Here is a 20,758-nt window from a genome sequence, read left to right as displayed (position 1 = left end):
CGACTTCTTCCTATAATCTCACTGTGGGACTCCAACAGTCAAGATTAAATCTTAATCAATGGCTGAGATTATTTATTTGTCGACCCGTTTGAGTTTCTAGATAATTCTCACCTTTCTCAATTAATATTGATTAATTAACTAGTTTTCCTAGTTTAGACTTAGGAAATATTTAAAAATTGGTTAATAATCTAATTGAGACACTTTTATGTGGAATTTCCAGAAATAATTTTTGGGTTTTGGAGAACTCTTATGTTTTAGCCTCTCCACAAAGTCTCGAGATTATAACACCTTTGATGTTACAAAAACTAACAAGGAATTGAGGGCACATTTTTCCACTCCTACTCCACATGATGCCTAGGCCATACTACACTTCCGAAGAGCATGATGACCTCGCAGATGCAATGTTGCCTTTCTAACAGAGCATTGGCCACTTTGATGATCTTGGTAGTTGATGGACACCCTAGAGCACCCTTAGATGCCATAACGCTGAACTCATCTTAATTGGCATTAAGGATTCTTGATGTTGTACCGGTGGACCCAACATGCGCCTAGGTTGGCCTTGATAATACTTGATGGGCATGCCTTGATCCAAAGCCCTGCTTAGGAAGATTACCCCCCAGGATGATTGAGGAGGGCTTGTTGTACCTGATGAAGCCCCAACGTTGGAGAGAGTACATCACGTTGTTTAGATGGCACCCATAAAGATGACGTAGGGCACCTTGAGATGGATTTTGGACACATGGAGATGCTTCGAGGCTTGATTTGAGGACCCTTCCTCTAATTGAGGTTGATCATGATGCTTGGGGGCTCATCCAACCTTTCCATTGCACCTTTGGAGCATTTTGAGCCCTAAAAGGGCACAACATCATTCTTATTGAGGGCTCACAGTTGACATGTGTGGGCATTTATTGGCATATTTTATTTGTTGAGCTATTGGGTTGGCTTGTAACTCATTTTACTTTCTGTCTACTCAAAATTAAACTTGTTTCAAGGGCTTTTTTTTGAATTAATGGAAGTGGTAGACCTCCTATAAAAGGAGGATCACTCCATTTATTTTCCATCATCATTCTTGTGGATTTCAACCTCTCTAGAAGAGCTCAAATTAGCATCTTGTTTTTCTTTACTTGTGGAGATGTGATTTTATGTGGAGTTTTTGTTATTGGAGACATTTTTTTGGGATTGAAAGAAGGCATTTTCTTTGAAAATTTGTGAGTATTTATTGCATATCTTTTATGATTTTACATGTAATGGAATATCGCTAGGGTTTTTTTTATTTAAATGCAATTTTTATTGGAAAGTCTTGGTGAATTATTGCATGTTTAATCTATTTTTCTTGGAATTCCTAGAAGACCTCCCAGAGAGCAATTCTTCTAGTTATTTGTTGGAAAATGTAACTAGTTTCAGTTTTCATAATTGTCATTGTACTCATGTCATTATGTATATCTTATGTAACAAGCAAAGGAAGAAAGAAAAAATATTATTTTCAAGCATGGGTTTCATGCTCGTTCTGATTGGTCAATTAGGTCAAGCATACATTTTATGCTTCTAGGGTTTGTCAAGTCAAAAAAATATGCCATAAATCAAGAGAGTAACTATCATTTGTATAAGACCCATTTGGGCAAGTTGTAACATATAAAAGACATTATTGACTCCAAGATCAAAGGCAAAGTCATGTGACAAATCTCTCTCAAAGGCAAGATCAATGGGCTACTAAAGGATCCCTCTAAACGCATGCAATAAATGTATTTTTTCGGCATAAAAATATATTTATAATTGAATGATCAAGTCGGTTAAGAGGCAGTTCACATTGGCTTGAAATGGAGGCCTCAAACACTATAAATAGCCCTCCTCCTCAAGCATTCGGATATCACTGTTTTGGGTCTGCTCTCCTATGTGAGAAAGTGCGAAGTGTTATGCGAAGAAGGTTGAAGGAAGGATTTGCTTCCTATACGAAGGAACCTATCTACAGTGCAAGATAGGGGTCTACTCAAGTAGCCGCAGGTCGAGAAGTATGAGGAATGTCTAGTGAAGTTAGGGCATCATCATCATCATCATCGATCCTTAGTCTACTTGAAGGGCAGATACACTTGAAGAATAGAAACCTCTAGATCGAAGATCCAGCAAGCTAAAAGGGCCATGATTTTGTCACTTGCGCGAAGAGTCTGTCCCTTGTTAGGGCTGTAATGCAGTCCTAGTCTATCTCTGCAGTAAGGGTTGACTCTAGTCTCAGGAAGGTTTAGATATTGGTCTGGAAGGGAGCCACCACCATAGCGAAGTAAGAGAAGGAGTATAAGGTCAAGCTGTTCACTTACACGTGGAGAACCTACAGTAGTTTCAGGATTGCAATAAGGGTTTCCAGACAGTCACTTGAAGGGATCAAATTATCCTTGCGTTGAAGTGATCTTCTCAGCTAGCAAAGTACCTTAGGCAAGATAAGTGTGGAGGAAGGAGACAAGGAGGGAAAGAAGCAAGATCTTTCATGGTTGGTAGCAGATCAGATCCTTGTTGCAGTAGGTGATTAGACAACAATAAGAAGAGATTCTTGCCTTTGATCTTGGAGTCATTTGGTCTCAAGGGTCTTGTATTGGTCTTGGAAATTTTGTCAAGAGAAGAAACTATAAGAAGAATTACCATGGGTTTTCCTCTTAGGTTTGGAGAGGTTTTGCCCTGGCTGCTGCCTATATCTTGTGTTATTGTTCTTTTGATTATTATGCATGGTAGCTGGTTGATGAAGTTAATAATGACTAACATATAAAAGTTCATGTTTTGAATTATCTAAAGATTGAAATCACTTCACAAGCAGTTATCAAATTAGAGAAATCTTTAACAAATCAGCCCTTAGATTTCTCAACAGCATATATAGAAGGAACTCCGACCTCATTAGCACACATCACAAGGAAGTTCGATCTACACCTAAACAAGAAGAAACCAAGAGCAAAGGACAAGAAAACAAGAATAAGTCAAGAGCGAAGGACAAGAAAACAAGAAGAAAGACCAAGCGAAGGAAGAAGATCTAAAATTTGACCTATTTTTGCCCACACGTGCGAAAATTTTGTTGAAGAATGTAACTAGTTCCGGTCTTCATAATTGTATTTGAGTCACGATGTAATGTATTTGTCAAAAGAAAGAAAAATAAATTTTATTATAAAAGAAATTGACTTAGTAAAGCATGGGTTTCATGCTTGGGTCAATGGTTTATAGGTCAAAGCTTCCATTGTAGGCTTCTAGGGTTTATGTCAAGTGTCTTTGTCTATGTCATAATGGAATATACCCTTCTTGGGTTTTATCTATCAAGAAATTAATTAATGTAAAATAGGTCTTTTAGTTCTCCTCCACCAAGTTGGCCTCATCAAGGGAATTCAACCTCACACAAACACTATATAAAGGCAGCAATTTGACTCATTTGGAACACACACTCTCAACAAGTTCAATCTGCGATTGTTGGAGGCAGAAAAAGATAACGAAGTTGATGGAGAATTGAAGAAGCTAGAAACCAAATTGAGTTCTTGGTTAATCTATATCTCACACGTGCAAAGTTTATGGATTGTAGCTAAAGTTGCTGGGGTCGAAGTTCTGAGGTTGCCGAGGGTCGAAATTCTGAAGTTGTTGGGGGTCTAAATTCTGGAGTAGTTGGGGTCAAAATTTTGGTTTGTTGGGGTTGAAGAGACTATTGAAGTTTGTTGAATCATCTTGAAAGGCTGACTTGGTGGAGGAGGAGGGTCTTTTGGGTCTAAGATCTCTATCTCAATTTGATTTACTAGTGGACGAGTTTGACTGGATTTTCCCCTATAGAGGGGTTTTAGCCCTGGCTGAGTGCCTACATCTTGTGTCCCTTGTTGTGATCTTCATTGTTTGGCATTTGTCTTGATGAATGGAACATAAGAAATTGAAAGAAGAACTAATAAGAATAAAAAAGCAATCACAAGAAACTGTCAAAGTCTAAGAGAAATCTATCTAAAGATTCTAATTGATATGATGCCCTAGATTTCTCAACAAATCTAGGGTTTTTGTGCGAGTTGCAGGACCGAGAGTTGCATACTTGAATTGAGGGCTTAAACTTTGATTGGAGCAAACTTTGAAGAGGCTGACCTTTGTTGACCTTGGCAAACTTTGTCTTGTTTGGAAGAGATCTTATTGGAGGGTTGACTTGGTGCTTGGAGGAGGTCTTGGTCTAGAGTTTTGGGTCTTGGATTTCTCTTTTGAATTGATTCTATAAAAAGAGAAGAAGTTCTTTTTGGGTTTTCCCCTTGGAGGGGTTTTGCCCTGGCTTGGAGCTTATATTTTTTGTCCATTGTCTTTTATGATCTTCATGGTTTATGGTCTTAATAATTGCTTGATGAAAAGAATTTAACAAAATAATAAGAAGCTAATATAAGTTCACAAGCTTTTATCAAGGATGAGAATTATGAGGAAAAATATTTCGGCGTAAATCACATGATAGTACATTTGTCGACGCGTTTCGAACCAACAAGTGTGGTTCATTGTCAGGACAAGTTGAAGAATCGGATCATGGCTATATCTTAAATAGGGAGATCCTATTTACCAACAGTTAGGATTGACTGAAAAAATGGCTATAATAGACTGGACCGGGCTAACGGCTATAATTGACCCAGAAACGACTATATTTAATTAAAATAATATTATTATGTTGAAAAGTATTTTTTTTTTAATAAAATGAAATAAAATGAATAGATAAATAAACAAATAATTCTGACCAATATGATAGAAATTGTATTATTATTATTAATAGAATTATTTTTTAATTAGAATTATTCTTATGGCAAGGGTACCCCCTTAATATAAATTAATTAGTAAAACCCTAATATATTAGTGTGTAAGGTTTTAATAATTATATATTATAAGGTAAATTATTTACCTTGTGCTAATGAGAGTTGTTTAAATAATTTCCCTACTTGATTCTCCAACATGATATTAGAGCTAAGGTGAAGAAGAAGATAGCTTGAAGATCACTATTGTTAGCACAAGGAAAAGACTTTCATTAAGGATACTAAGAAGAACCATCATTTGCAGGGAGGACACAAGGAAAGACTAAGAAAAATTTAAGGAGGGACATATGAGAAGGATACAAGAAAGGCTACAAGTAAGCGGAATCAAAAGGAGCATCTTGAAGGAAGGAAGCATCAAGAATCCTAAGAACATCATCCACTCTTTGGAGCAGCGTGAGGACACTATTGTTGAAAGCATCCTAGAAGTCATCACTCTAGAGAATCTTTGAAGTCTCCTGAAAAGTCTTGAAAAGCATCAAAATAGTTGAAGGCATCATCAAAAGGGACACTTGTTTGACAAGTAAGTACCATATTACCCTCCATGTCTTAGTCTACAAATCAAATGACTTCATTTTGCAAGGAAAGCAACAAGCTTGTTGGATCAACAAACATCCTAGTTGTTGAGAAATGTAACTAGTATCGATCTTCATAATTGATTGTAATCCTTGTGTATTTGTCAAAAGAAAAGAAAAAGAAAAAATATTGTAAAAGAGTTTTTTTTATAAGCTTGGGTTTCATGCTTTATTTATTTTGCTTCTAGGTCAAAGCACCCATTGAGTGCTTCTAGGGTTTGTGTCATGAGTCATTGTCCTCATCTTGTATTAGACCCTTCTTGGGCTTATTATGTCAAAGAAAGAAAATTTATTTTATGTAATTTGGTCATTTATGCCTCCTCCACCAAGTCGGCCTGCCCTCTCTACAAGTCGGCCTTATTGAAGGGATTTGACCACCTTAAAGACTATATATAGAATTGCAATTCGACCTATTGTGGTATAAAAAAACAGAAGATTCGATCTGCTGTTCTAAGTGAAGGAAAAGGGTGCGAAGAGTCAAGAAAAGAAAGAGAATCTATAGTGAAGGAAGAAGAAACATTTGTCAAGCAAAAAGGAGTTGAATTTATCGTTTGTTTTCCCACACATGCGAAGAATATGTGTTGCATGAAGGGCTGAAAATTGAAAGTATGTAGGAGGGGCCGAAAATTTGATGCAGGAGGGCCGAAATTTGTGATTGAAGCAGTTTTGAAGAAAGTTGACTTTTGTTGACTTGAAGCAGATTTTTGTCATCTTGGAAGGACTTTGTTGGGAGGCTGACTTGGTGGATTGGAGGAGGTCTATGTCTTGGTCAAAGGGTCTTGGTTATCTCATTTGATTTGGTTCCTGAAGAAGAGAAGATAATTTTTTGGGTTTTTGCCTAAGAGAGGGGTTTTGCCCTACATCCCGTGTCCTTGTTGTTTTGATCTTCATGCATTTATGTTTTGGTAGTTGCTTGATGATAAGAAGATAAAAGAAGATATAAAAAGAAGATAATAAGAATACAAAGAAATCACAAGTAATTATCAAGATAAGAAAATCTTTTTGCCTTTTTCATTTTCTAACACTAGCATGGAAGAAGAAAATTGATTTAGTGCTCATAGAGAATGAAGTCATGGAATGTGTTCTTGGAGAAATTACTCAACTAGACAAAGAGAAGACTCAAGAATTAGCAGGATACAAGAAAGGGGAAGTGACGGCACAAAGGATTCTTATTGAATCCATAAAGGATCATCTCATTCCCTTTGTTGCTGATTTGAGTACATCTAAAACAATCTATGATAAGTTGGTGAAATTGTACTCTATGAGTACATCAGGTCAGAAAATATCCTTGAGGAATCAACTATATAAAACAAAGATGTCAAAGAATGAAGATATGTCCACATATCTTACGAAGATCTCACAATTGAGGGACCAATTGCAAGGGCTTGGGGAAGTCATTTCTAATTCAGAGTTGACTACGTGTGTACTAAATGCTTTGCCACCTGAATGGAGCAGTTTTACAACTAGTTTCTACTCGAGAAAAAAATACCACTCCCTTTGATGAACTGTATCTTGGAAGAAACAAGGATAAAGGCAAAGGATGACACTGAATCAAATGAAAAGTCTCAAGCCTTTGTTGTAAAATCCAACAAGAAGAAAGGGAAGTTTGGAAAGTCCAAAGGAAAACTAGATATATCCAAGATATGATGCTTTGGGTGCAATGAGTAAGGACATTTTAAGGTGGATTGTCCAATCAAGAGAAAAAAACAAAAGGAAGGAAAGAAGTGGAGCTCACATCGCTGAAGAAAGGGAAGAACCCAAGAAGAAGCTGAAAGGTGAAGATCCCAAGGATCTATAGTATTGAAGGAAACTCCATCTCTATCAGGGTCATTTGCAGTTTATCTTTCTTTTATTAGAAAGTAGCAATTAGAGTAAGCATGCATCGTTGCATTCTCTAGAAAAGTCTTTGTTTTTATGAAGCATGGCATCATAGAAGGAAGCATATGATAGTAGAAGATTTAGAGTCTACATGATCAAATTGCTTTGGAAGAAGTCATCTAGCTGGCAAGAATGAAAAGATTGGGACCATCTTGCACATCATAGTTCATCCAAGTATTTTCTAACATAATGTTAGAGGGAGTCATCTTACAGAAAGGATTATCAAGATCCTCCAATAAGAATCATCATTTAGGGAAGATTCTTTAATATTTGGAAGAAGCATTATGACTCAACTATATTCCATTTAGTATGGAATTAATGATCTTGAAGGATGAAAGGATGATGATGGTCAAGTTGTAGTATGAAAGGCATAATTGAAGTATCCCTCCTATTAAAGAGGGAAATTTATCTTCGATAAGGATAGAAGCAAGCTCATTCAAAGAAAGGATGGCTAGATGGTTATATGAAAGAAAAAGGTATGCATGTCTTTAGTAACTCTTCTATAGAAGGTAGAATTCATGTCTACAAGAATCTTGCAGAAAGAGTTGGTTGTAAGAATGTGCTCGAAAGTCTTTCATGTGATTACTCGATGCTTGGAAAAAGAAGTTTGGTATGCTTTGGAAAGGCTAAAGATCAAGACTCTTACATAATATAGCATGGCATAGACATGTTGATATTGTTCAAACATCAAATATGGTCTTTTGGAGAAAAGAAATCAAGTTGATAATAATTCCAAGGAAGAAGATTTTGCAGCTTGCTCCATGGGCACTTTGATTAAAATCATAAGCATGGAGAACAATTTTTGTACAATATGGAGATAGACCATGCAAAAGGATGTGAATCTCAAAGGAAACAAGTAAGCAAAATTGGTATCTTGACAAAATGCCATCATGTTGAGATAATTATGATATTGGTTGTCTAGTTGGTATATAGTTTTGCTACATAGAAGAATGTTGTAGAAATGCATAATGGTAGTTGATGCAAGTGTATCTACAACTGTTTGTTTTGAACTTAATACATGCATTGAGTGGATGGTTTTAGTAATCCTTGGAGGATTATGTGCTCAAGATGTCTACATCATCTTGAGATTGAAAGGTAGCAACACAAAAGGATAACCTGATGTTTATGAAAATCACTTTCATTATTAGAGGGAGCTATGATTAGCTCTACTTCGATTGGTTCAATAAAATGCCTTTGTTGATGATGATTAGAGGAAAGTGATATGAAAGGTTGATGGCCTGAACCCTGTCACAGACTGAAGAAAGTTTGGCTCCATTACAAAAGCTCAATATGATGAAAAGGAAAGGAGGAGCCATGCAACTACTTGAAGATCTCCATGAAGAACTAGTAGCTGATGTATTGATGAAGACACACTAAAGAATATGTGTTTATGACTTCCCAATTGAAAGGAAGTAAGGAATCTCCTTTATGCTCGAGAGGGAGTAAGAAATCTCCTGAAATTTTTAAGGAGCAAGGATCTATTCCCTGATCAAGAGGGAATGAAGATCTCCTCTTTGGTTGAGAGGGAGTGATGTTAGACATCATATTCTCCATGTGTCATGCACTAGAACAGGACTAATAGCCATAAGTCTAGTGAAGGCACTAGGAAGGAGAATGGAGGATTGGATAAGCATATGGGATTGGTACTCCTTGAGGATAGAAAATCCAAGGTAGGAAATTGTGGAACGACATTCTTTGAGGATTAGACAAGTATCCAAGACAAGAGTGGTCGAACAGGACTGATATTCTTTGAGGATTGGAAATCCAAGAAAAGAATAGTCCTAAGAGGACATACCTAGTGAACATCCAGATGGGTTATGTGGCTTAAGAGGTAGTGTGGTGTCTCATGTAAATCCTCCCAACATTATCCTTTGATATAAATAGAGCTTGTTAGTTAAAGCCCTTGCTATGTTTACAATGTTGGTTATGATATTGATGCTTAACGATGGCTTACTGATCTGACTCTTCTTATAAGAATATTTCAGTTTGAGAGAATCCTTGTCCCAGTTGTACAATTATGAATACCTCCCTAGTTAAGAGGGAGTATTGGAAAATGTAACTAGTTTTGGTTTTCAAAATTGTCATTGTACTCATGTCATTATGTATATCTTATGTAACAAGCAAAAGAAGAAAGAAAAATATTATTTTCAAGAATGGGTTTCATGCTCCATTTGATTGGTCAATTAGGTCAAGCATACATTTTATGCTTCTAGGGTTTGTCAAGTCAAAAGAATATTTGTCATCAGTCAAGAAAGTCATTATCATTTGTATAGGATCCATTTGGGCAAGTTGTAACATATAAAAGACATTATTTTTATCTCTAGAAAAGTCATTTGTAACCTCCAAGACCAAGTCAACCCTACCAGAGGAATTTGGCCTAGAAGAGGCCTAATTCGACCTCATGAGAAGCATATATATAGAAGGAACTTCAAGCTCGTTAGTACACATCACAAGGAAGTTCGATCTACACCTAAATAAGAAGAAATCAAGAGCAAAGAACAAGAAAACAAGAAGAAAGACCAAGCAAAGGAAGAAGATCTGAAATTTGATCTATTTTTGCCCACACGTGTGAAAATCTAAGGTTTCTGTGCGAGTTGCAGGTCAAAGTTGTAGACCTGAATTGAGGGCCAAAACATTGATTGGAGTAGACTTTGAAAAGGTTGACCTTTGTTGACCTTGGCAAACTTTGTCTTGTTTGGAGGAGATCTTATTGGAGGGTTGATTTGGTGCTTGGAGGAGGTCTTGGTCTAGATGTTTGGGTCTTGGATTTCTCATTTGAATCGATTCTATAAGAAGAGAAGAAGTTCTCTCTGGGTTTTCCCCTTGGAGGGGTTTTTCCCTGGCTTGGAGCCTATATTTTTTGTCCATTGTGTTTTATGATCTTCACGATTTATGGTCTTGAATCTTGATAATTGTTTGATGAAAAGAATCTAACAAAATAATAAGAAGCTAATATAAGTTCACAAGCTTTTTATCAAGGATAAGGAGAATTGTTTAAGTCACCGCCCTATGTGATTCTCCAACAAATTTCTCCCCTCATAAAATGATATCTAGGGTTTTACCTCTTACTTCATCCATGAATTTGATATCTCTATAGTTTAAATTCTTAAGACTCCATCACCAAGTAGGGAAAGACATTGGGATCCTATTGATGATTAAAATTCTTACCTTTTGTCTCCTTTATTACTTTTTTTTGGCATTTCAAGGCAAGTCACTAAGGCGAGGGCAAGGGTTGAATTTAACTAGGGCTTGAGTCATTGAAACATGGAGCTGGTTTGACATCTTTTCACTTTGATTGACCACACAAACTCAAAATATAGCTTTGTTCAGGCGGGAATTGTCTCATTAGGGCTGACGTCATCAACCCTAGGCAATTTAGTGCCCTATTAAACCATAGTTCTATATAAAGCTTCAATTGAGGGCTCGTTGAAGGTTTATTGTCCCCTATTGTTGATCATACTTTAAAGTAAAGCTTTTCCTTATTCTTGTATGCATATATGCACTCTTGTTGAACCATATTTCGAAACTTGAGGCCTCAATTGCTTTTTTCAAGGCTTAGTTTATGGTATATTGCTCCTTGACATAAATAATTTTGCCCTATTCCAATTAAGAAGTACCTTGCTTAAGCCGTCCACATATATCACCTTGAACCAAGATGTAGAACATCTTTTAGGTGATATATATTGGGAAGCCTACTATGGTGAAATTCCACTAAAGAGCAGGAGGTGGAGTGCTAAGTTGACATTGGCAACCATCATTGTTCTATCTTAGTCTAGTTCTTGCCTTGTCAGGCCTCTCACAAGCCTTGCTAGATTTTGAGGCAACATTTATTTTGCTGTTGTAGGGGAGAATTTGAGCCGACCTCCTTGTTCTAATACTACTTCGAGAAGTATTTGCATTTTTTATGTCCATTTTACATCCCTCTTGGATATTTTCAAAACAGGTTTTTTGAGGTTTTCCCTAATACTGAAGTGAAACAGTTGGGCAAACTTGGGTAGTTATGCTACATGCATCTTATGACAGGAAATAAATAGCCGGCTCATTAGTTATCTAAGTTTGAGAAAAAAATTCCGGACTGTAGATCAGATTCCTGCACTATAATGACATTATAGCCTAAAAATAAATGTAATAAATATTTTGGCCATAGTAACTGAGCCTGTTGGATACAATAGCAAGGAATTGATCTTAATGGTATTTCTATGCATACATCATTATTTCAAGGAAAAACTATGCAAAATTTGTATTTTTGCAATAATTGAAGTTGAAGTCTAGCATTGAGCTGATTGATGGTAGCTTCTTTCTGAAGATATCTTGGGTATTTTGTGGGTGAATGATAAACCTTCATGTCTTGCAGCTTTTGGGAAAGGACTGTTATGATATCGATATTGCTTTGGATAACATGTTAGGTCGACAATTTTGCGAGAAGGTCAATGAATATTTGTCAAATGCTGGAGAAAAAACTCAGGGAGTTGGTGTCATTCAATGGTATTAATTATTCTGCACAATGTGTTTAGCTTTATTTTTTTCCTTAATGAAACTGATTCTATTAGTCATGAAATTTGTTTACCACTGGCTGTCTCTTCAGATACTGCAAAAAATCATAGTACTATATTGGCTCTATTCTGTTCTCATGAGCTGTTGAAAAGCTAGTGCATGTTTTCAACAATTTATATTTTTTTTTTGAAAATGCATCATATATTTCAGCATAAATTAATATAGATGTACGTCAAGGAGCCAAAAAGTGGTCATACAAGATTGCCATTCCCACATAAGCAAGGAGAGCTAGTATGTACACCTTGGCTCCAACTTGAAAGCCACACTCATGGCTGAAATCTGTATAGCGAGATGTAATCTTCTCTCGGGTGAGCACATTATTAGCCTCTTTGAAGAAATTTGATAAAATTGGAACGCGGCATAGATGCTTTCTGCATTTCCAGGTAGAAAAATCTCAGAGAGCCTATGAAAGTTAACTGGTTATTGCGAAAGGAATTAAAACGCTGGTTACCTTTTTCAAATGGTAGACTCAGAGGTCATTTATTGGATTTTCCTGCCCTCGTCTTCTTGTTTTCAATTGTTCTCTTGAGTTTTCCTGGTTTTCCACCTGCATAATCTTCAAAAGATTCTAGACAATTTGGTATTGACTGCTCCCCACTTATCCTTTCCATATGGCTGAATCTTTTACAATCTATACATGAAAAAGGAGTATTAATGTGGAATGGAATCCCAACATAGGGATATGCCACTGTATCAAGATAGCTTGTAATATCACATGGATAGCAACCACAAGTCCAAGATGGACCATAAGGCTGTTCAATCAAAACCACTGACAATGTTAGTACCAGAGTGAGGGAGAATGCTATCACTTCAATCTGGGGACTGACACCCCAAAGTTAACTTCTGGATCAGCAAAGCTTTGGTGCGGATAATACCTCATAAACCATCTCTGTCTCGCTATTGTTGTGTATATGAGATTATATACAACACAAACACGTTCAATGATGATGTTAACATACAATTTAAAAGTGGAGCATATGGAACGGAATCCCAACATAGGTATATACCAATGCAGCAAGATAGCTTGTAGCATAACATAGATAAAAACTGCAAGCCAAATATAAGCACTGAAATTGCTGATGTTGTTAGTATTGGAGTGAGGGAGGATGCTATTGCATCAACTAGGGGACATGCACCTGAAATCCAAATTCTCTAGATTGGTAAGGCTTTTGGTGTGGGTAATTTAATATGAACCATTTTCGTATCACAGTTGTCGTGTATATGGGATTATTCACAACACACACACACACACTTGGTTTAGAAGAATAGTATTATGGAGAGAAATCCCAACGTAGGGATATTCCATTGCAGAAATACAGCTTGTAACGTGACATAGATAAGAACTGCAAGCTAAAGACAATCCACAAGGCATAACGCCAAAGCCACCATCAATGATAGTGTTGAAGTGAGGGAGGATGCTATCACATCAACCCAAAGACCTGCTTCCCAAAGTGAGGTTGCCTATTGGCAATTGTTTTGGTGCGGGTAATGCAATATAAATCATCTCCATTTCACAATCGTTATCTATGCGGAAGTACTTGGTTTAGAAGAGTACTATTATGGAGAGAAATCCCAACGTAGGGATATTCCATTGCAGAAATACAGCTTGTAACATGACATAGATAAGAACTGCAAGCTAAAGACAATCCACAAGGCATAATGCCAAAGCCACCATCAATGATAGTGTTGAAGTGATGGAGGATGCTATCACATCAACCCAAAGACCTGCTTCCCAAAGTGAGGTTGCCTATTGGCAATGCTTTTGGTGCGGGTAATGCAATTTAAATCATCTCCATTTCACAATCGTTATCTATGCGGAAGTATTCACAACAGATAGACCCAATGACAATATTAATGCACACACATCCTATTTAGAAGAGGATTATGTTGTGGAATGAAATTCCAATATGGGAATATGCCATTGTCGCAAGATAGCTTGTAACAAGACATAGATAACAACTACAAGCCAAAGATGACACATGAGACCAAACACTAAATTCGTTGGTGGTTTTAGTATCAGAGTGAGGGAGGATGCTATCAGATCAACTTAAGGACTTGCACCCGAAAGCTAGCTTTCAGATCAACAAAGCCTTTGGCTTGAGTAATGCCTTATCAATCAATTCCATCCCAATTGTTATATATGTGAGGTTATTCACAACACATGCACCTTGTGATGATGTTAACACACACACTCAATTTAGAAGAGGAGTATTATTGTGGAACAAAATCCCAACACAGAGATATGCCACAATAGCAAGATATTGCAACATCTCATGGATAAGAAAAACAAGCCAATGATGACCTGCAAAGCATAACACTGAAACCAGTGATGTGCTGGTACCTTTTTTTCTATCAATTTTAGAACATTAATACACCAGACTTGACTAAAAATAAACCTTTCATAAACTAATCAGAATAGAGACATGATTAACAGATATACTCAAATGACCAGTACATCCAAATCATGCAATTGATTGGTCCAAAACCCTATCAACATAATCACACCTCTAGTGAAGCCAGTTATGGAGCTAGCTGATTCAGAGTTATGCCTTAATGGTCTTAATTCAAAAATGACCAAATTCAAAAACAGGGGACGAAGAGATACTACCTGTTATCTCTCAGACTCTCCCTCGAGGACAAAGTCCTAACATCACTCAAGGGGGAAGTCTAAGGAAACTACCAAGTGGTCACTACTTGTCACTCAATGACTCAATCCACTCTTTAGGTTTGGAAAAATTCCAAAGCCACCTTAACTAGTCCTAGGTTTGTTGTAGGTGTTGGGTATCATGATTGCTGTTAGACCAAAACTCGCAGGTTTTAGTCAACGATCGCATTGCCAGAGATAAGGATCCATGAGAGGCGGTTAGTCCATGTCACGAAACACATGGGGAGTGTTGGTTTATCCAATGTCCAACAATCTCCCCCCAACATGAGCCGGGTGTGTATTGAACTCGGGACATACGCTTTGATACCACTTATTGGGAATCACGATTGCCTAGACCAAAACCTGCAGGTGTTAGTCAACAATCACATCGCCAAAGGTAAGGCTCCACAAGAGGCGGTTAATCCATGTCACGAAACACACGGGGAGAATTGGTTTATCCAGTGTCCAACTGTAGGTATAGGGGTAAAAACACCTAGGATTAGTTTCTATCTAACTAACTAATTCAAAAGATACTATTACGTGATCTCAAGGATGTTAAATTGTAGCAAGAAAAGACTTCATTTGACTTGTGCCTTAGTCAAATTGAGAAATTCAAATTTCCACTTCAGCAGGATGACTTTAGTTGCGTTTAACAGGAATGACATGGCCAAGTCACTCAGTTAAGTCAATCAATTCGAGTTTGTGGGCAAGAAGTAGAGTTGTGCATGAGTTGATTGCCAAGCTCTAGCTATCTAGTGGAGTTATATGTAGTAAAACTCAGTTCTCTGAGCTCTAGTCTAGAATAGAGTCAGTATGAGTTCAGTTAAGTAGTTGTAACTGTTCTTAACTCACTGATCTCTTAGTTAATTAGACAATTTACTAAAAATAGCCATAGTCATGTATGCAATTCGAATTGCCTAGTTGAATGGAGGGAAACGACATAATTGTATTTATTATTGTATATTAGTGAGTGTACAGTGTTTGGATGTAGCTGATGAGCTAATTTCCTCAGAATTGTGTGAGGAAATAGGAGCAAGTGCGAGTGCAGGCTTAGTATTTTCCAGAGCCGACTCAGGAGGAGAAGATTAGTATTGCAGTGCAGATTGAGCTTCAAGGATTGAAGCTATCAATATAATAGATCATTTTTCTCATTCGATATAATACAAACAGAGGGGTTTTTCCCAGTTGGGTTCCCCAGTAAAAATATTGTGTTCATTGTGATTGAATGATTGCATGTGTTTCTATTGTATGTTTTCCTTTCACAGAATTTAGTAGAAGAAATTTGTGTCTATTGATTTTAGTCTGATTTCATTAGCAACTGCAAATTTCGAGTTATTTCTACATGGTATCAGAGCTATTGAAAACTGCATAGAAACCAGGTTCTTGATCAGCTCTCAGAGAAATTTCAAATAGCAAATTTGTGGTGCAGGAATTTCTTCAATGTAGGAATCATGTCAATTTATGGATTGAGGACAGAGTAGTGAGCAAAATAAGGACCAACACATAGATCAATTTGTATAAGAAATCAAAGAAAAGAGGGTAGATCTAAAGAGCCCTAGATCTGGGCAATTTGAGGAACAAATTGCAAAAATAGGGCAGTGTTCTTTGGAGCCCTAGATCAGTCAAGGAGTGACTGTATGTGGGCAGATCTGAAAGCCCTAAGAAGAGTGATAGTAGCAGTTGATATGTCATAGACATATGGCAGATTTGGAAAGCTAGGCATTGTTCACAAACGTAGTTGTGAACAGTGAATTTTGTATGCAGTATGTAGCAGCTTGAAGACCTCAAGTATAGTACGCATGAAAGGAGCCATGGACTGTTAGGAGGCAGATTGATGGAGCCCTAGTTCAGGGCAGATCCAGAAGACCTTATGTGCAAACTTCTTAATGGAGCTAGAACGCTGTTAGTGGGCAACTCAGTGAGACAATGTCTAGTAACACAAAAAGGAGTTGTGATCATTGATATTGGTAGATTGTAGAGCCGAAGATGCACGATTTCAGAGGGAGCAACCTTGAGCAACAAGGCAGGTTGTGCACAAAATAGAGAGGTGATGGACTCATAGAGCATTGTGGGAAAGAACAAGTCTTCAGATCAGGTTCTGTAGAGGAAAGTAGAAAAGTCTTCTAGTTCAGAGGGAGCAACTGCATCAACAAAGAACTTGGTAGAGTTGAAGACAGACCTAGGTGGACAGGGTTCTTCCAAGAATCCTTTTCTTGCTAAGAGGGAGTGTTAAATTGTAGCAAGAAAATGCTTCATTTGACTTGTGCCTTAGTCAAATGGAGAAATTCGAATTTCCACTTCAGCAGGATGACTTGAGTTTTAGTTAGTAGGAGTGACATGGCCAAGTCACTCAGTTAAGTTAGTCAATTCGAGTTTGTGGGCAAGAAGTAGAGTTGTGCATGAGTTGATTGCTAAGATCTAGTTATCTAGCGGAGTTATATTTAGTGAAAGTCAGTTATTTGAGCTCTTGTTTAGAATAAAGTCAGTATGAGTTCAGTTGTAACTGTTGTTAACTCACTAATCTCTCAGTTAACTAGTCAATTTACTAAATATAGCCCTAGTCATACATGCAATTCGAATTGCCTAGTTGAGTGGAGCGAAAAGGCATAATTGTATTTATTATTGTATATTAGAGAGTGTACAGTGTTTGGATGTAGCAGATAAACTAATTTCCTCGGAATTGCGCAAGGAAATAGGAACGAGTGCAGGTAGAGCGAGTGCAGGTAGCGCAAGTGTAGGTAGAGTGAGTGTAGGCTCAATGCTTTCTAGAGCCGACTCAGGAGGAGAAGATTAGTGTTGCAGTGCAGATTGAGCTTCAAGGATTGAAGCTATCATTGTAATAGATCATTTTTCTCATCTGATATAATACAAACAGAGGAGGGGATTTTCCCAGTTATGTTCATTGTGATTGAATGATTGCATGTGTTTCTATTGTATGTTTTTCTTCTGCAGAATTTAGTAGAAGAAATTTGTGTCTATTGATTTCAATTCAATTTCATTAGCAGCTGCAAATTTAGAGTTATTTCTACAAAGGAAACTCTCCAATGGTTGGAAAATTGACCCAAGTGGTTACTCTTCTATGTGTAGAATGTCCCAAAGATATTATAACATGCGAAGCAGTTGTGTGATATTCAATCAAGACAGTGCTGTGGAAATGCTTGCGGATTTGTCATTGGCAGTAAATGGAAGATTATTTACTCAATACTTGTTAAGCATGTGTGCAACCATATGTACCATTCAGTTTTGAGGTTATAACATAAAGGAGAAAGTGTGAGCATTCATTACTGACACATTAAATGCCATTCCACAAAATTTTTGCCCCAAATAGAGTAATGCGAGTAATGGTTAAGAAATTAGGTCACATGCCATGACCATGGAAAGACAAATATGGAAAACTGAATGTTCAATGCACCACAATTGTAGAAAAAAGAACTTGGCATAATCATTAGTTGTATTACTCAGGAATGTACGCTTCGATCAGAAATCAAAGGTCAATATTGCTTGTTCAATAGTCAATATTTGTGTTGTGGAAACTAAGAAATATCCTGATTTTATAATGTATATGTCAGATAAATTATACCAGACTTAGCGCAAGTTATGTCATGATATATGCTATAAACCATATGTAAATTAGGAAGTGTTGGTTCGTTTGCAGTGCTCTAATATTTGGGTTATGATTCTGTGTGGAAAGGAAATATGGTGGCAGTTAGATACCCATAGTAAGCAAGATAGATTGCTTAGCAAACCAAATAACTGTTGAATTTTGGTAGCTGCGGTTGGTATTCATAGTTTATATTAACCCATAAAACAAAAGAAAATGAATTTGGCTTCAAGTCAGTTCATAGAAGAGGGAAAAATTTGAATTTTAAATTTTGAAGTTGCCTCAAAACTTAAGTTGGCCCAGCCAAGAGACACCGATTGGGCTCATCAGACCACTATATATTGGTAATCGGCTTCCTCACTTGAAGACCAATTTTGGATCACCTCAAGATCTTCTGAATTTTGTTCACACGTGTGAAGGAGAGAAGCAGATCAAAGTTTGACCAAGTCTGACCAGCAAAGTTTGACCATCCTTTGACTCACATTGATCGACAGTTTGACTGAGTTTTCTGTGGAGCAGTTTGACTGCAGGCCTGAGGCAGTTTGACAGCAATTGACTAGGGTTTTTGAGGTAGTTGTGTGAGGCTGAAATTTGACCTATTTGACTTGAGTTGACCAGTTGTTACATGAGGCTGAAAATATCTCTGTTTGACCAGATTTGACCTGGGCTTGTTTGCTGATCAGTTTGACTTTATTTGACTGAAAAAACCAGATTGTATCTCTTGTTGAATTGGACAAATTCTCCAAGAAAAGGTTGCCGGGTTTTTCCCTAGCTAGGGTTTTCCTAGGGTAAAAATTTGTCTCGTGTGTTTGGCTGCCTCTTCATAATCCTACTACCATTACTGTTTTACTGTTGAGATTTTCTATGTATAATTGCTTAATGATGTATGTGAAATTAGATGAATTGGTTAAAGAATCATTGGAAAGTAATTATCAGATTAGGAAATCATGAAATATCAACATGGTATTAAAGCCTGGGTTAAAGAGCAGCCATTAAAGAGACTTGCAGAAAACCAAGCTACTTGTTTGAAAAGGCTAAACGTTGAATGATAAGCTGCCAAGTTTGCATCTATGTTTGCCTAATATTTCTGCCCTGTGAGGGCCGAGCTTTGCTTGAATAGAACGAAGTCTGAACCAAGTTTAAAAGAGGGATGAAGCCCTAATCCAAACTTTGAAAGGAGGACTGAAGTCCTTGTCTGAGCCCTGTTGACTTGAATTTGTTTATGCCCTAGATTTGTTTCTGTGTCCGAGCTCCAAGTTTAAATTTATTGACTTGACTTTTTACTCCATTTATGCCCTAGATTAGGGCCAAATGTCCTCAACCCTAATTGCAGGAGGGCCGAAAGGCCTCAAGAATTGGGCAAACTAGGCTGCAGACCGAGAAGCCTCAAACCCTTGACAGTACAAAACTGTGATGCCTCAGAAATGGTGGACAAAAGTTGCAAATCATAATTCTTTGAAGAGGTTATTCTACTGCTCTTACCATTGTTTGAAGAGGAGAAGATTAGAGTATTGGCTATAAACATTGCTATATTTGAAGCATACCTTTTGAGGTCATTTGTCGAGGCAGAATGGACATTGGATACCCTTTTTTCAAGTGTCATGTACTGTTAGGGCATATTGATGATTGAATACAGACCCACTCCACTAGCTTCATGTTTTGAATTTGAAAACAAAAAAAATTCATGTTTTGATGTTTATCACTATGCAATGCTGATCATGCAGAGGGTTTGAGTTCAGTTTTGTTGACATGGTAGTTGAAAGGGTATTCATAAGTTTACAATGAAGAAGAGGCTAAGTTCCTCATTAGTTTTTGGAGACCGAAATTTTCTTGTGAAGGCCAAGTCATTTTTAGCACTGAGGATTGTCCTTATAAAGGACAAATTATTGCTATTGCTACAATTGTTTTGAAGAAGCTGAGCTACTTACTTTTAAAGAGTCGAGAGCTAAGTCACATGACACGAGGATACGAGACACGGAGGACACGTAAATACGAGTATTCAATACGAAACGCAGCGACCTGGAAACAAGACACGGGGGACACGTTTTATATATATTTAATAAAAAAATATATATATATACCGAAATATAGTTTTTTATCCATATTAAATTGCAGGTTGCAGCTTATCTAATCAAATAAAATTATAATTACTTCTCAAAGTTCATAGTTCACTTTATAAAAATAAATAGAATCAAAATTTACTATTTAGAAATTAGAATGTGATATGCTTGGTCTTGATTCTTGAATATTCAATGTTCATTGTTCATGTACAATTTACAAGCACATAAGAAAATAACTAAAGTCTAATCCTATTGATTTCCTCTGCCCCTTTTGCGAGAAAATGCCACAGCTTTCCCTTTCCCTCTAGATGTAGATGCTGGTGTTGGTGGAGTTGGCAGTGGAGTTTGCTATGCTCTAGAAGTTGAAGAACTAGAAGTAGGAGCTATAGGAGGTAGACCATGTCCTCTACTGGTGGCAGGGGTAGCCCGGGCAGGTGGTGTCACCTAGAAACATTACAATCTCCCAATCCTGAAATCCTGAAAAACTGATAAGTCTGCTGCATTTTGAATGATATCTAAAATTCTACTTTCTCCATATGAAATCCAATGAGGCCGGAACCACTCTCAAACATCCTGAGTCATTTCATGGTAATGTTAAAAATTTAAGTAAAAGGATGAAAATGAAGATTAAGGAGACTGTCACTTTGACTTTAGGAATTTAA

General features: G+C 37.1%; 1 protein-coding gene across 5 annotated transcripts in view; it reads left to right on the top strand.

The window, feature by feature from the left end:
- The window catches only part of LOC149228306 (tRNA nucleotidyltransferase cca2-like), a 315,926-nt gene that overhangs the window by 22,524 nt on the left and 272,644 nt on the right, over positions 1-20,758 (top strand). For all 5 annotated transcript variants that reach the window (XR_016247860.1, XM_089378148.1, XM_089378147.1 and 2 more), the window contains exon 2: positions 11,592-11,722. Coding sequence is in view for 4 of the 5 variants with exons in the window: in XM_089378148.1 (XP_089234274.1) it covers positions 11,592-11,722 (131 nt within the window). In the remaining variant the exon portion in view is untranslated. The remainder of the gene's footprint in view (positions 1-11,591; positions 11,723-20,758) is intronic.

This window comes from Pinus tabuliformis, chromosome J, assembly GCF_031772625.1.
Source record: "Pinus tabuliformis cultivar Carrire ecotype Pingquan chromosome J, CPIR1, whole genome shotgun sequence".
NCBI lineage: Eukaryota > Viridiplantae > Streptophyta > Pinopsida > Pinales > Pinaceae > Pinus > Pinus tabuliformis.
Note: the sequence above shows the minus strand (reverse complement) of the source record. Positions and strands in the feature narration are given on the sequence as shown.